The sequence below is a fragment of the Scyliorhinus torazame genome, chromosome 30 (genome assembly GCF_047496885.1).
Source record: "Scyliorhinus torazame isolate Kashiwa2021f chromosome 30, sScyTor2.1, whole genome shotgun sequence".
Classification (NCBI taxonomy): domain Eukaryota; kingdom Metazoa; phylum Chordata; class Chondrichthyes; order Carcharhiniformes; family Scyliorhinidae; genus Scyliorhinus; species Scyliorhinus torazame.
The window spans coordinates 10,974,043-10,989,958 of record NC_092736.1 but is presented as its reverse complement, the minus strand read 5'-3'; the positions used below and the strand labels follow the sequence as shown (position 1 = coordinate 10,989,958).

The 15,916-nt window shown below is 47.9% G+C and overlaps 1 protein-coding gene across 1 annotated transcript in view; it reads left to right on the top strand.

Annotated features, from left to right (window-relative positions):
- stra6 (signaling receptor and transporter of retinol STRA6) overlaps positions 1-15,916 on the top strand; it is an 83,140-nt gene that overhangs the window by 55,261 nt on the left and 11,963 nt on the right. The window contains exons 9-14 of the mRNA XM_072492809.1: positions 911-1,048; positions 3,515-3,576; positions 6,669-6,831; positions 8,880-8,955; positions 10,126-10,259; positions 14,022-14,139. Of these exons, the coding sequence (XP_072348910.1) occupies positions 911-1,048; positions 3,515-3,576; positions 6,669-6,831; positions 8,880-8,955; positions 10,126-10,259; positions 14,022-14,139 (691 nt within the window). The remainder of the gene's footprint in view (positions 1-910; positions 1,049-3,514; positions 3,577-6,668; positions 6,832-8,879; positions 8,956-10,125; positions 10,260-14,021; positions 14,140-15,916) is intronic.

Genomic DNA, 15,916 nt, shown 5'->3' with positions numbered 1-15,916 from the left:
GGTAGTGGCGGGAGGTGGGCTGTGGGGTCGGGGTGGATGGACCGCAGCACCGTTGCCGCAGCCGGCAAGGCAGCCATGCAGCTGCGCACACCGCTGACAGCCCACTGTGAACTTAGTGCCACGGGTCTTAAGGGGGTCCCCCCCAGGCCACCCTACTGGGTGCCCTCTGGCCCCAGCCCACCCATCAATGGGGATGGGCGCACTCCAGCGCAACCAGTGCCATCTTGTTGGCTGGGATGGTGTGTGTGGGGGGAGTGTAATGTGTATGTGCGGCTGCAGCTTGTCAGCCTCCCGAGTGTCGATCACGCACCCGGCGAATCAGACACCATTGCTCATTGGAATCGGCCTTGTTCCACGTGGCACAGGCCCTTAACTCCACGAATCTGCCCCGGCGTCAACACTTAGTCTCAGGAACGGAGAGTCCCGCCCTCTGTCTCTCACCCTTTCCTGCCCTTCCCCCGTTCTTTCCTCGCCTTCCTTTTCTCTAATTCTTATTTCTTTGCTTCGCTTGCCACTCTTTTTTTTCTTCTTTTCCTATCTCTCTATCTCCACCTCTCTCTGCTACACTGTGCGTGCCTTTTGACCGGCTTCGGTACCCCCAGGGCTGTTGCCGCTCATTGGCTGCCACTTTGTCCAAGTTGCAGCCAGTCCAGTGGGCCACTGCCAGCTGGCTGCTCAGCTGCATGAGTCTTCACACGGCTGAGCCTACCCTCATACGCGTGCACTCTCCACCGAGGGTCACGCCACAGCAAATGGAATCTCTCTGACTCTCTAGGCCCAAAGACAACTGAAGTCCATTGCAGATATCTCAAAATGGGCCCATGACCCTCTGACCTACTGTGGGAGCCCAGGTTTTATAATTACTTGGATATAATGGTGTTTTGTGACTTTAAAGGAATGGAGCTCTAAGAACTATATGTATGTATTTTATCTCCACCCCCCCCCCCCCCCCCCCCCAACCCCCTGTTCAGTGTCAGCACTGATCGGCTGAGTCTGTGGTCCAGGATAGAGAGGTTGATGCGATCGTACATCTATGTGCCAATGAAAGGTAAAGCAAATAGTTACTTGGTTGTAGAGAATTTGAGTATCGCTGAAAAAAATAGACATGTCAAAGCTTTCCATCTTGCACTCATCAGACCATTCATAAAAATACCAAATGTGAAGGGAACAACAATTTATACTTCATGAGAAGAGGTAGCTTAGTGACTGGTTGAGGCATTGTCACGCGGAATGCGCCAGTTAACTGATAACTGACAGTTAACTGCCAAGCTTCGTTTAAATTCTAACCAGGCAGGTTGGCTCTGATTGTTCAAGGCATTGCCCTGGGGAATGAACCAGAAAATAGCTGTCATCTACCTATTTCGTTCAGTTGAAACAGGCGCAATGTGTATACGTGTACTTTCTGTCTGCTCAGAAAACAGTCTGCGTACTAATATATGTAACTTCTAGCACGCATAAGTGTGCCAGACTGTGGGCCCAACAGAAGGCAACACCCGAAAGCTGCAATTGACATAATAAAACCACTTCACAATTATCACAACTCTGACACCATCTGGGTTAGACTGTTCCAGCTCAATCTCTGCTGCTGTAAGGACTCAGTTGATGAACGTGTTCCTCTCCCTCATCTCCGAGAAACATTCAGCAAAGCAGCAGGCTATTCGGCCCATCGTGCCTGTCGGTTTCTTGAAAGAGCTATCTAATTAGTCCCATAGCCCTGGAGATTCTTCCTTTACCCATTGAAAAATTGCTGTTGAATCTGCTTCACTTTCAGCAAATATGTTCTGCATCATCATAACTGCTGTGTTAATTCCTAAAACAATTCCCCTTCCCTCGTCCTTTTGGCAATTATCTTAAACTTGTGTCTTTTAGTTACTGACTCTATATCCAGCTAAATGCATTCCTCTTATTTATTTATTTATAAAATTCCTATTTTATTTATTTGATGGGTGGCACAGCTGCACAGTGGTTAGCACGGCACCAGGGACCCGGTTCAATCCCAGCCTCGGGTGACTGAGTGGAGTTTGCACCTTCTCCCTGTGTCTGCGTGGGTTTCCTCCGGGTGCTCCGGTTTCCTCCCGCAGTCCAAAGATGTGCAGGTTAGGTGGATTGGCCACGCTAAATTGCTCCTTAGTGTCCAAAAGGTTAGGTGGGGTTACTGGGTTACGGAGATAGGATGGAGACGTGGGCTTAAGTAGGGTGCTCTTTCCAAAGGCTGGTGCAGACTTGATGGGCCGAATGGCCTCCTTCTGCACTGTAAATTCAATGATTCTATGATTTGTCTCTTCAAAATCCTTTGTGACTTTGAGTAACTAATTAAGGCCCCCTTAATTTCAGCTTTCCTGGAAGCACTATCATTTTCAAAAGGTCCGTTCCCTTGAAGGAGGGATGTAGCAGTAGGGTCTGGTATCTAAAGGGTTAATATGGGACTGACACGCACACACACACTGATATAAAAAGGCCATGTCCCAAATCAGGGTCAGTCTGGAGGTGGACAATGCTGAGTAAAGGCCTCGGCTAGGGTCAGTTCCATATCTGTAAAATATGTATTTAATTGTGAGTTGCGAATAAGTAACCTTTTATTGTCACAAGTATGAAGTTACTGTGAAAAGCCCCTCGTCGCCACATTCAGGTGCCTGTTCGGGTAAGCGTACGGGAATTGAACCCGCGCTGCTGGCCTTATTCTGCATCACAAACCAGCTGTCTAGCCCACTGTGTGCTAAACCAGCCCTCCAGACTTGCTGTTAACATGCTCCACACCACGAAGCCCAATTCACGGTGTCCAAAGCAGGATTCTTCAACTGGATGGGAGAGAAATAAGGGGAATCTTTGAGCTTCTCGACAAAGAAGTCAAAGCAGGCTGATTGAAGAATTGTTTCGATATTAAAGCTCAGGAGTGTTACGATCCCAGTCGATGTTATAACTGGACGGAAAGATCTCAGAATGGAACTCGGGCTCAAACGACCATGGGCGGGATTCTCCATCCCACTCTCCCCGCAGCTTGAATCTTAAGTGTAGGTTTTATCTTTCCAGCCACAGAAACAACATTATATTAAAACCACTTAAAACTATACTTTATTTCTAATCTTTACCAATACAAGTTTGAATCTCTTAAAACTACCTTGTTTTCCTAACAGGAGATTCACACACTCCCAAGACATGCCCTGATTTACTGCCTGGATAATCTGTTGTTATCGTGTGAAAGTTTAGTGTTCTCTCATTGCCCCTTATTCCCAATTTGGTTTGTCTCTCTGTGCTGGTAATAATGAGACATTTTCTCCAGCAGCGGCAATGTCTATGTCTCGGTTACTAGCCCTGACCGTTTAGAAAGTCCGGGACCAAGTGTGCTGATACGTATTGATAACCACAAGGGTCCTTCTTACTCCACGTGGGACATTTGAATCCCCCTGAATTAGTGGAGTGCTGAAGAATTTTGTTGGGGGGGGGGTTCCAGAGAAGAGAGTTCCATGCTTGTTTTATTTCTCTTCTTAAATCCTCTTATTTATTTCCTCCACAGGGTTCAGAATTCCAACAAAACTGGTTGTATCATTGACTGTGGCAATTGTTTCTATCTATCAGGTAATGATTGGTTCAGAAGGGAATGTTGAATCTCTGGGCGGGATTCCCTGGTCCACCAGCCATGTGTTTCTCGACCCTGCGCCCGTCGCTGGTGGCGGAATTCTATCATCCCGTCACTGGGATTTCCCGCCGGAGCCTACTCCCGCTGCGGGTCTCCCGACGGTATCACGGGCGGAGAAATGTAAATCATGATCAGCGGGACCAGAAGATTGCATTGCCAGCCAATTGCGAGCTGCTGGGAATTTGCGAATCAATGGTGGTTTATAAAGAGCAGGGCAACCCTCCCTGACATGCCAATATTCGTAGATGCATAGAAGATAGGAGCAGGAGGAGGCCTTTTGGCCCGTCGAGCCTGCTCCGCCATTCATCACGATCATGGCTGTTCATCCAACTCAATAGCCCAATCCTGCTTTCTCCCCATAGCCTTTGATCCCATTCTCCCCAAGTGCTACATCCAGCCGCCTCTTGAATATATTCAATGTTTTTGCATCAACTACTTCCTGTGGTAATGAATTCCACAGGCTCATCACTCTCTGGGTGAAGAAATGTCTCCTTATCTCTGTCCGAAATGGTTTACCCTGAATCCTCAGACTGTGACCCCAGTCTGGACACACCCATCATTGATAACATCTTCCCTGCATCTACCCTGTCTAGTCCTGTTAGAATTTTATAAGTCTCGATGAGATTCCCCCTCATTCTTCTGAACTCCAGTGAGAACAATCCCAACCTAGTCAATCTCTCCTCATATGACAGTCCCGCCATCCCTGGAATCAGTCTGGTAAACCTTCGCTGCTCTCCCTCGAGAGCAAGAACATCCTTCCTCAGAGAAGGAGACCAAAATTGCACACACTACCCCAGGTGTGGCCTCACCAAGGCCCTGTAAAATTGTAGCAACTCATCCCTGCTTCTATACTCAAAACCTCTCGCAATGAAGGCCAACATACCATTAGCCTTCTTTACCGCCTGCTGCACCTGCATGCTTACCTTCAGCGACTGGTGCACAAGGATACCCAGGTCCCGCTGCACACTGCCCTCTCCTAATTTACAACCATTCAGGTAGTAATCTGCCTTCCTGTTTCAATCCCTGAAACAGATTATCTGATCAATGTCATGTTCGTGGGAGCTTGCGGAACACAGATTGGCTGCTGCGTTTTCGACATCACAACAGAGACGATGCTGAAAGCGCTTTGAGATGCCATGGGGAAAACCGTACAAATTAAAAGTTGTTATTAAATGCAGCGGTGGACACACAATCTAAGAATGTGAATTACATCAGTGAGCAGCTAAGATTGTGGCCTGTCCAAATGTTACAATTATTCACATGTTAACATTAACCTGTGTTCGTTCGTTCTTCAACTTCTTGCTTGGTCCACTTGCTCTATTTCTCACTTACGAATTGCAGGGTTTTATATCTCTTGTTTTGGCAACATTATAAATACTCCCGACTGACAGAAAGCAGAGGGTCGGGATAAATGGGTCCTTCTCTGGCTAGTGAACTGTAACTAGCGGGGTGTCACAGGGGTCAGTCCTCAGACCTCAACTGTTTACAATCTATATCAATCATCTGCAAACGGGGACAGAGCGTAACATAGCAAAATTTGCGGATGGTATTAAAATAGGTGGGAAAACAGGCAGTGAAGAGGAAATAAAGCTTTTACAGATGGGTATAGATAGGCTAGGCAGATGGAGTTCAATGTAGATAATTGTGAAGTTATCCATTTTTGCTGAAAGAATATAAGCAAATTATTATCTAAATGGAAAGATTCAAGTTGCATCTGAACAGAGGGATCTGGGTGTCTTTGTTGATGAATCGCAGGAAGTTGGTGTGCAGGGACAGCATGTAATTAGAAAGGCAAATGGAATGATAGTGTTTATTGCAAAAGGACTCGAGTATAAAAGTAGAGAAGTGTTGTTGCAATTGTATAGGGTGTTGGTGAGACCACACCTGGAGTATTGTGTCCAGTTTTGGTCTCCTTATTTGAGGAAGGATGTGGTGGCATTGGAGGCAGTTCAGAGGAGGTTCACCAGATTGATTCCAGGGATGACAGGGTTGACGTATGAGGAAAGATTAAACAGTTTGAGTTTATACTCGCTGGAGTTTAGAAGGATGAGAGGGGCTCTGATCGAGGAATATAGGGCGGGATTCTCTCATCTCGCGGCAGAGTGTCCACGCCGTCGTAAACGGCGTCACGTTTTACGATGGCGTGAATGGGCCGCTCCCAGGACAAATTCTGGCCAACGCGCACATGTGCAGTGGCACCGGCGCCAACGCGCGCATGCGCAGTGGCTTCCTTCAACGCGCCGGCCCCGACGCAACATGGCGCAGCACTAAAGGGGCCGGCGCGTAGGAAATGAGTCCCCCAGCCAGAAAGGCCGGCCCGCCGATCAGTGGGCCCCGATCACGGGCCAAGCCGCATCGGAGGCCCCCCCCCGGGGTCGGAGCCCCCTTCCCCGCCCCCACAGGCCGCCACCCGGCGCTTCCGCGCAGAGTTCCCGTCGGCTGCGAGCACATGTAGACGGCGCCGGTGGGACTCGGCGTTTCCACGACGGCCGCTCGGCCCATCCTGGTCCCAGAATCGGCGGGCCGGCCGCGTAGAGTGGCCCGCGACCGGTGCCACGCCAACCACGCCGGCGTCGGAGGGGGTGTGGCCCGGTCTCGGGATTCTCCGGCCCTGCCCAGGGCTGAGAGAATCCCGCCCATAAAATGCTAAAAGAGATTGATAAAGTAAACATAGACCAAATGTTCCCCCTTGTGGGGAAATCTAGAACGAGAGGTCACGGAGTTAGATTGAGAGGCGGTAGATTTAGAACTGAGATGAGGAGGAACTAATTCTCGCAGAGGGGGGTGAATTTGTGGAGCTTGCTGCCCCATAGTGCGGTGGAGTCCGAGTCATTAAATGGTTTCAAGAAGGAGATAGATATATTTCTGATTGAAAAACAGATTAAAGGGGTATGGGGGGCAGTCAGGGAGGTGGATTTAAGGCCAGGAAGAGATCAGCCCTGATCTGGTTGAATGGTGGAGCAGGCTCGAAGGGCTGATTTGTTCTGCTCCTAATTCCTATATTCCTCTGACTGGTGTTTTTTGCCTACAGTTTGCCCTCCTGCTTGTGGTATACGCTGTCCCTACTCTGGAGAAGATGCGGGCTGGAGTTCAAGAGCAGATATCCTACGTACTCGAAGGATTTGGGGTCAATCTTTCGGAAAGTAGGAGTGAAGTTCTCAATATTGTCAAATATTACATTTGGGTCGTGGAAGGTACGTTTCTTCAGGAAAAAAATTACAACCAACAACATCCCATTTCCCCCTCCCCCACCAGTAAGGGTGCAAGTTCCTAACAACCTGGCATTGACTGATGAACAACAATTTGATTTTATGACAATTAGTCTTCAGCTGGCAGATCATTCAGGCTGACTCCCTCCATTTTGGATCTGATTGGCTGCTACTTCCCTGGGGAACCACTTATTCTGGGGCGGAGGGAAGTTTGTACGTTCTCAGGACATTCCAGAATCACCCGTACAAATATAACTTCACACGCACAAAAGTTAAATTGACGGTGTTTAATTCCACCGAAGGTTGTTAAAAATTGATTCAGATGGTGATGGGGTTGAGTGTTTGGCTTTGAGAGTTTCTGTTGCTTCGGGCTAGGCCATCAAAGAGGCCAATTTGTCACCAATGTGACGTACCTTGTTGGTTCATTACGGGGCAATGGACCAGCATTTTGGAGGAGGGTAGGGTGGATGTCTCGATGCCCCCGCAGAGGAAAGTCAGCTCGAAGCCAACTGCCTCCGCGCAACCCCGCCTGCCTCCGCAGCTATAACACACCGCGCGGGAAGGCTAAATTGTGGGACTTCAACCCCACATTTATTAGCTCGCAGCTCCAGCAATCCAGGTGCAGCGCCACGAGCTCGCTGGTGGCCGCTGCCGGGACTGCAACCGCCAGAGCCAAGGAGATGGAGCGGGGAAAGTGCAGGGTAGTGGGCGGGATGGATTTGGCCTTCTGAGGGCGGGGGGGGGGGAAGAGAGAATGGGTGCGAAAAAGGTGCATGAGAAGTTGGTTTCGGAGAACAGGCAGGTAGGGAGGAAGGGCAGGGGCGGCACGTGACGTAGTGGATAGCACTACTGCCTACTAAGGACCGGGTTCGAATCTCGATCCTGGGTCACTGTCCGTGCGGAGTTTGCACATTCTCCCCGTGTCTGCGTGGGTTTCACCCCCACGACCCAAAGATGTGCAGGCTAGGTGGATTGGCCACGTTAAATTTCCCCTTAATTGGAAAGATAACTAAATAAATAAATAATTGGGTACTCTAAATTTATTTAAAAAGAAACAAAGATAGGGAGGAAACGAAGGTGCAATATTTGTGGGGTGGGGGCTGCCGTCAATACACAACCCCCCCCCCCTGAAGATAGTACACCCCATTTCCTCCCATCTGTTTAAAAACTATTTTTAAAGTAACGAGCTGCCCACTCTGATCCACCTGCCCACGTCAACCATATTATGGCGTGGGCAGCGCATTATCAGGGCCAAATGGCTTGTAAAAAAGCCCAGTTGACCCATAATTTTTTTATTTACATATGGCGGGGCAGCACGGCGGCACAGTGGTTAGCACTGCTGCCTCACGGTGGTGTGGACCCGGGCTCGATCCCGGCCCTGGGTCACTGTCCGTGTGGAGTTTGCACATTCTCCCCGTGTCTGCATGGGTTTCACCCCCATGACCCAAAGATGTGCAGGGTAGGTGGATTGGCAACGGTAAATTGCCCCTTAATTGGCGAAAAAATAATTGGGTACTCTAAATTTAAAAAAAAAATAAAATAAATAAAATAAATTTAGAGACCCAATAATGTACCCTGCACATCTTTGGGTTGTGGGGGTGAAACCCACGCAGACACTGGGTGAATGTGCAAACTCCACACGGACAGTGACCCAGGGCCGGGATTCGAACCCGGGTCCTCAGCGCGCAGCCCCAGTGCTAACCACTGTGCCAGTGGTACTCTAAATTTATAACCAAAAATGGCAAGGCGTGCCGCCAGACACCTATCATGTCATGGGCGTGAACGTAAGGGTGGGCAGGGAGGTGATGGGCTGGACACCCATCCTACCTTATTGGACCCCTTCCCCACCCCCCACCAAAAACACACCTGATAGGGGAACGTTAAATCAAGCCCATTGAATCAATAGACAATGCACGCTTTTCTCCTTGCTCTTGGCAGTTTTATAAACTTTGTTTGTGTAATATCAGCTACGGTGCGATTGAGAAAACTATTTGTTTCCTTTTTCTCCCCCCCCCCCCCCCCCTCCCCAACAGTGTGTTACGTGTCTGCAGTGGGCGTGTCCTGTACCTTCACACTTTCCATGTTAATGAGGTCGATGGTTTTACACAGGTAACTTCAAAAATAAAAGACTTCTGTCGACCCACCTGGCGATGTGGGTTTTCTCTAACTGGTGAACTTGAAAAAAATCAGCCTGGATATATTTTGTTAAACCAATTTGTGTGCAACTGTACAACATTTCAATTTACTTTCTAAATAGATCTGGAGAAGAATATTCTTGGGATAATCTAGTAGATTATTCTGCACCCCCCTCCTGCCCACAACTTATTGTGGATCAACTTCATTTTGTATTTCCTGTGTGAGCTGAATATGGTTTTTTATTCATTTAATGGTTTTATTGGGATGTATAGTTTCAACAATTTGCAATATTTTACTAGTGAAAGGGACCCTGTAAGTGGTTGTTGGACAATGACAGTCCAATTTTATTTATTTAAATTGTTATTGAGTATCTAAAAGATCATAAGATATAGAAGCAGACTTAGGCCACTCGGCCCATCGAGTCTGCTCCGCCATTCAATCATGGCTGATATTTTTCTCATCCCCATTCTCCTGCCGTCTCCCCATAACCCCTGATCCCCTTATTAATCAAGAACCTATTTAGCTCTATCTTAAAGGCACTCAGTGATTTGGCCTCCACAGCCTTCTGCGGCAAAGAGTTCCACAGATTCACCACCCTCTGGCTGAAGGAATTCCTCCTCATCTCTGTTTTTAAGGAGCGTCCCTTTAGTCTGAGATGGTGTCCTCTGGTTCTAGTTTTTCCTACAAGTGGAAACATCCTCTCCATGACCACTCTATCCAGGCCTCGCAGTATTTTGTAAGTTTGAATAAGATCCCCTCGTCCTACTAAACTCCAACGAGTACAGACCCAGAGTCCTCAATGTTTCTTCATACGGCAATCTGTGAGTATTGGTGGTCAGACACTGTTGAATCCAAGGGAAACACGGTGGCGCAGTGGTTAGCACTGCTGCCCCATGGCACCGAGGTCCCAGGTTCGATCCCGGCTGTGGGTCACTGTCCATGTGGAGAATGCACATTCTCCCCGTGTTTGCGTGGGTTTCACCCCCACAATCCAAAGATGTGTGGGGTAGGGGGATTGGCCACGCTAAATTGCCCCTTAATTGGAAAAAATGACTCGGGTACTCTAAATTTATTTTTAAAACGTTTTTTAAAAACACTATTAAATCCAGCTTGCTGCTCACTTCGCCTTTGCTCTTGTTACAGGGAAAACCTCCAGGCTCTTCGCAGAGGAGACACACAGAAAGTCTTCAACCAGAAGAGGCACATCAGACCCTCACACTCTGCCATCGTCTATTGGATGAGCTTCACCAGTTACCAGGCCGCATTCATCTGCTTAGGTAACTGGTGTCAGATCATTTTATAATGGTTTCGATTTTGGTTTGGACGTGACACTTGTCCTGCTGAGGCTCTGGGCTTGGGCCACGCGCCATGAAAAAATGGACACATTTTTTTGTAATCCTGGTAATGTCCCCTTCTTGCAGGAAGTGAAATTCCTCTGAAAGTTTGCAATTTCCCTCCCCTTCGATCAAGTATTGCCATTGTGTATCTTTTAATATTTACTCTTTCACGGCATGTGGACGTCTACGGCGAGGCCAGCATTTGTTGCCCATCCTTGATTGTCCTTGAACTGAGTGGCTTGCTCGACCATTTCAGAGGGCAGCTATTGCTGTGGGCCTGTAGTGGAGGCCAGATCGGGTAAGGACTGCAGATTTCCCTCCCTGAAGGATATGAGAGAACGAGGTGAGGTTTTACAGCAATCAATGAGAACTTCATGCTCCCCATCGCCAAGACAAGCTTTCACAATTGATGGGATTCAGGATTTGATAGTGTTCCCCAGAATATTAACGACAGTCTTTAGGTTACGAATCCAGTCACATTACCGCCAAGCCACTATCTTCCCCTGTACAGAAATTTACATAGAATGGTACAACGCAGAAACGACTGGCCGGGGCGGCACGGCGGCGCAGTGGTTAGCACTGCTGCCTCACGGCGCCGAGGTCCCAGGTTCGATCCCGGCCCCGGGTCACTGTCCGTGTGGACTTTGCACGTTCTCCCCGTGTTTGCGTGGGTTTCGCCCCCACAACCCAAAGGTGTGCAGGATAGGTGGATTGGTCCCACTAAATTGCCCCTTAATTGGAAAAAAAATAATTGTGTACTCTAATGTTTTTTGTAAAAAAAAGTCTTGCTACAAAACAGGCCTCAAACGAAGCACCCTTAAAACCCTCCACATTGTGCAGTGCACAGATTAGCCTTAATGTCTTTAGGTCTGTATCTAATATCTTTGCATTTTTTAGTGAAAGGTTATACCTGTTTGAAATGACCCCTATTACAATTTCAGACACAGGAATTGGATTGGATTGGATTTGTTTATTGTCACGTGTACCGAGGTACAGTGAAAAGTATTTTTCTGCGAGCAGCTCAACAGACCATTAAGTACATGGGAAGAAAAGGGAATAAAAGAAAATACATAATAGGGCAACACAAGGTACACAATGTAGTAATAATGTTAGTCTTAGAATTACATTTTAAAAGATGAGAACGGGTATAAATTCAGTAAAAAGTGGATCTGTTGGGAAGAGCTCGCAGGGAGTCGCCTCGCTCCGGCGCCATCTTCTGGACCATCTGCCCATCTTGCACATTAACCTTCACACTGGGTAACTCCCAAGTTTTTTTAAACATAGAAAATAGCAGGAGGAGGCCATTCGGCCCTTCGAGCCTGCTCCACCCTTCATTATGAGCATGGCTGACCATCCAGCTCAGTAACCTGTTCCTGCTTTCCCCCAATATCCTTTTTTTTTCCAATTAAGGGGCAATTTATTTTAATTTTTTTAATACAAATTTAGAGTACCCAATTCATTTTTTCCAATTAAGGGGCAATTTAGCATGGCCAATCCACCTACCCTGCACATCTTTGTGTTGTGGGGGTCAAACCCACGCAGACACGGGGAGAATGTGCAAACTCCACGCGGACAGTGACCCGGGGCCGGATTGGAACCCTCTAGCCCCCAAGAGTTATATCGAACACCTTCTTGAAAAAGTATGTTTTGGCCTCAACTGCTTTCTGTGGCAGTGAATTCCACAGGCTCCGCCAATCTTTGGATGAAGACATTTCTCCACATCTCAGTCCACAATGGTTTACCCCATATCCCTAGACTGTGACCTGTGATCCTTAGTTTAGGCCCTCTTGCCATCGGGAACATCCTTCCAACCCTAACCCTAATGCATCTACCATGTCTAGTCCTGTTAGAATGTAATAGGTTTCTCAGGGCAGTGTGGTGGCGCAGTGTTTAACACTGCTACCTCACGGTGCCGAGGTCCCAGGTTCGATCCTGGCCCCGGGAGTTTGCACATTCTCCCAGTGTCTGTGTGGGTCTCACCTCCACAACCCAAAGATGTGCAGTGTCGGTGGATTGGCCACGCTAAATTGCCCCTTAATTGGAAAAAATAATTGGGTACTCTAAATTGAGAAAAAAAAGAGTTTAATAGGTTTCTTGAGGTATTTAACATGATTCTGGAGTGAAGGCAATTGTCTAAACTACAGGTAGCCACTCGGTATATTGTTGGACTGAATTTGCTATCAATTAATTTGTTTTCTTCAAACACTTTTTTGTAACCTTGGGCTGCTAACTCAATATATTGAATTTTGTTTTTTAACTTTAGAGCACCCAATTTATTTTTTCCAATTAAGGGGCAATTTAGCGTGGTCAATCCACCTACCCTGCACATCTTTGGGTTGTGGGGGCGAAACCCACGCAGACACGGGGAGAATGTGCAAACTCCACACGGACAGTGACCCAGAGCTGGGATCAAACCTGGGACCTCGGCACCGTGAATAAATGGAATGTTATTGTTAAAACTTAGCCTGATACAATTTAAGGTAGTCCACCGGGCACACATGACAGCGGCTAGGATGAGCAGGTTTTTTTGGGGTAGCGGACAAGGTGCACAGAAAGCTCAGCAAATCATGTCCACATGTTTTGGGCACGCCCGAAGCTCAGAGGGCTTTGGCAGGGTTTTGCTAAGGCAATGTCCACGGTGCTAAAAACATGGGTGGTGCCGAGTCCGGAGGTGCCGATCTTTGGAGTGTCAGAAGAGCCGGGAGTTCAGGGAGCGAAAGAGGTTGACATCTTGGCCTTTGCCTCCCTGATAGCCCAGAGACTGATCTTGTTAATGTGGAGGGACTCGAAGCCCCCGAGTGTAGAGACCTGGGTTAGTGACATGGCTGGGTTTCTCAGTCTCGAGAAAATAAAGTTTGCCTTAAGAGGGTCAATGGTCGGGTTCACCCGGAGGTGGCAGCCGTTTGTCGACTTTCTCGGGGGAAATTAAAATGTCAGCAGATGCAGTATGGCGGGGGGGGGGGGGGGGGAGGGCCGGATTGTTGCTGTATGGTTGGTGTGTGTGAAGATTGTGATGGGGTGGAAATGTTTATTGTACCATGTTTATGTCGTGTTCTTATTATAAAAAAAAATTGCAAATACCCGAATAAAAATATATTTTATAAAAAAGTATAATCCCCGATTTCTAAACTGTTTTTAATTCATTCTTGGGATCGCGGAATCATTGACACATTGACGAATTGCCGCATTTGCAAAGATGGTGAGGTCTTTGTATGTCTGAGAGTGAGCTGGTATGTTGGGGTGAGGCAGTGGTGTAGCGATATTATTACTCGTAGCCCAGAGACCCAGGATAATACCCTGGATTCATATCCCACCACCACAGATGGTGAAATTTGAATTGAATAACGATCTGGAATTAAACGTCTAATGATGGCCATGAAATCATTGTCGTAAAAACCCCATCTGGTTCGCTAATGCCGTTTTGGGAAAGGAAATCTGCCGTCCTTACCCGGTCTGGCCCACATATGACTCCAGACCCACAGACATGTGATTGCCTCTTAACTGCCCTCTGAAATAGCCCAATCAAGCCACTCAATCCAAAGGCAATCACCTCCCACGAATACATGTTTTAAAAACGGATCCTTTTCTGTACATGGTGAAGTTGGCAGAGGAACAGCTTGGGAGGGCGTGAATATTTTGTCAGTGCTAATTTATGTTTTTCAAAAAAAAATCTTGTCTCATTATTGTGAATCTCCCGTTTAGGCCTCCTCATCCAGCAGGTGGTATTCTTCATATGTTTCCTACTGTTTGCGTTCCTCATTGTCGTTCCTGTCCTCCAAGGGCATAAACTGCTCGTCTTCAGGGTCCTGGAGAACATGTGGTGAGTGTAAATGTTCAGAAACGTCCCATGTCCTTGTTGGTAAACGGTTCAAAGTCCTTAAATTACACACATGTTCGGATTTTCCTCCTGACTTTGTCCCTGGCTAATATCTTGCCTTATTTCGACTCGCTGTTGGGGGGGGGGGCCCCCATCTCCCCACCCAAAAGGTGAGGCTCGCTGAAGCTGACGGACTTGCTTGCAAACTTTCGGGCACTGGCTACCAAATACCCTCCAGCATTAAATATGGTTTCCTGACTCATGCTGGACAGCTGTGTTTGAAGATTTGTTTTTAAGGGGAAATTAAATGCTCCAATCTACACTGAGAGAAAGCACCCTGAACAATGCCGTTGCATGTTCCTGCCCTGCAATTCCTGTAAATATGGTTCCTGGCTGGAAGGTCGGGATGATTGAATTGTCCTTTATTTTCATGGCCTGATAGAAATAGACCAATCAGGCCTTGGACCAGATCCACTATTCAAACAGGTCATGGTTTATCTATAACTTAGCTCCATTCACCTGTCGTGGTTCCATAACCCTGAATGCCCAGGCCTTACAAACCTAGACACGGTGGTTAGCACTGTTGCTTCACAGCGCCAGGGTCCCAGGTTCGATTCCGGCTTGGGTCACTGTCTGTGCGGAGTCTGCACGTTCTCCCCGTGCCTGCGTGGGTTTCCTCCGGGTGCTCTGGTTTCCTCCCACAGTCCAAAGATGTGCAGGTTAGGTGGGTTGGCCATGCTAAATTGCCCTTGGTCTCCAAAACAGTTTAGGTGGGGTTACGGGGATAGGGTGGAGGTGTGGGCTTAATTAGGTGCCCTTTCCAAGGGCCGGTGCAGACTCGAGGGCCCCAAATGCCTCCTTCCGCACTCTAAATTCTATGATTCCTTCTGTTAAAAGTGGGTGGTGCATTGTTGCTCACGATGCTGAGGCCCCAGGCTCGATCCCAGCCCTGAGTCACTGTCCGTGTGGAGTTTGCACATTCTCCCCGTGTCTGTGTGGGTCTCACCCCCACAACCCAAAAATGTGCAGGGTAGGTGGATTGGCCATGCTAAATTGCCCCTTAATTGGAAAACAAGTATTGGGTACTCTAATTTTTTTTTTTTAATTCCCCCTGTTAAAATTTTCAATCAACCTCTTCACCAGCACTTCAGGAAAGAGAGCTCCAGATTTCCAGTAAGTTTCATGTGAAGACCTGCCTCCTGACATCAGCTCTGAACAGCTTACACTCTAATTTTAAGGTTGTGCCCTTTAAGCATCTTAAGCTTCTCCATGAGTGGTTTGTTACAGGTCATTCAAGGGGTCCAGGTTGCCGTGGCAACAAGCATGTTGCATTCTGGGGCTATGAATAGCATTGGCAAAGACTCCAATTTTCTTTCCATCACGTGGCGGAACAGGAATTGGCGGACGGTGGGATGTTGTTAGCACTGCTGCCTCACAGCGGCAGGGACATGGGTTCAATTCCGGCCTTGATTGACTGTCTGTCTGGAGTTCACACGTTCTCCTCGTGTCTGCGCGGGTTTTCTCCGGGTGCTCCAGTTTCCTCCCACATTCCAACGGTGTGCACTTTAGGTGGATAGGCAACCCAAAATTGCCCCTTCGAGTCCAAAGGCGTTACGGGGGTGGGGCCGGGGAATGGGCCACGGTGGGGTGCTCTTTCAGAGGGTCTGTGCAGACTCGATGGGCCGAATGGCCTCCTTCTGCACTGTAGGGATTCTATGAATTGCTCCCACTCTGATAGCCTGGCATTGGTGTGTGCTGGAAAGATTTGTATCAACCTAAA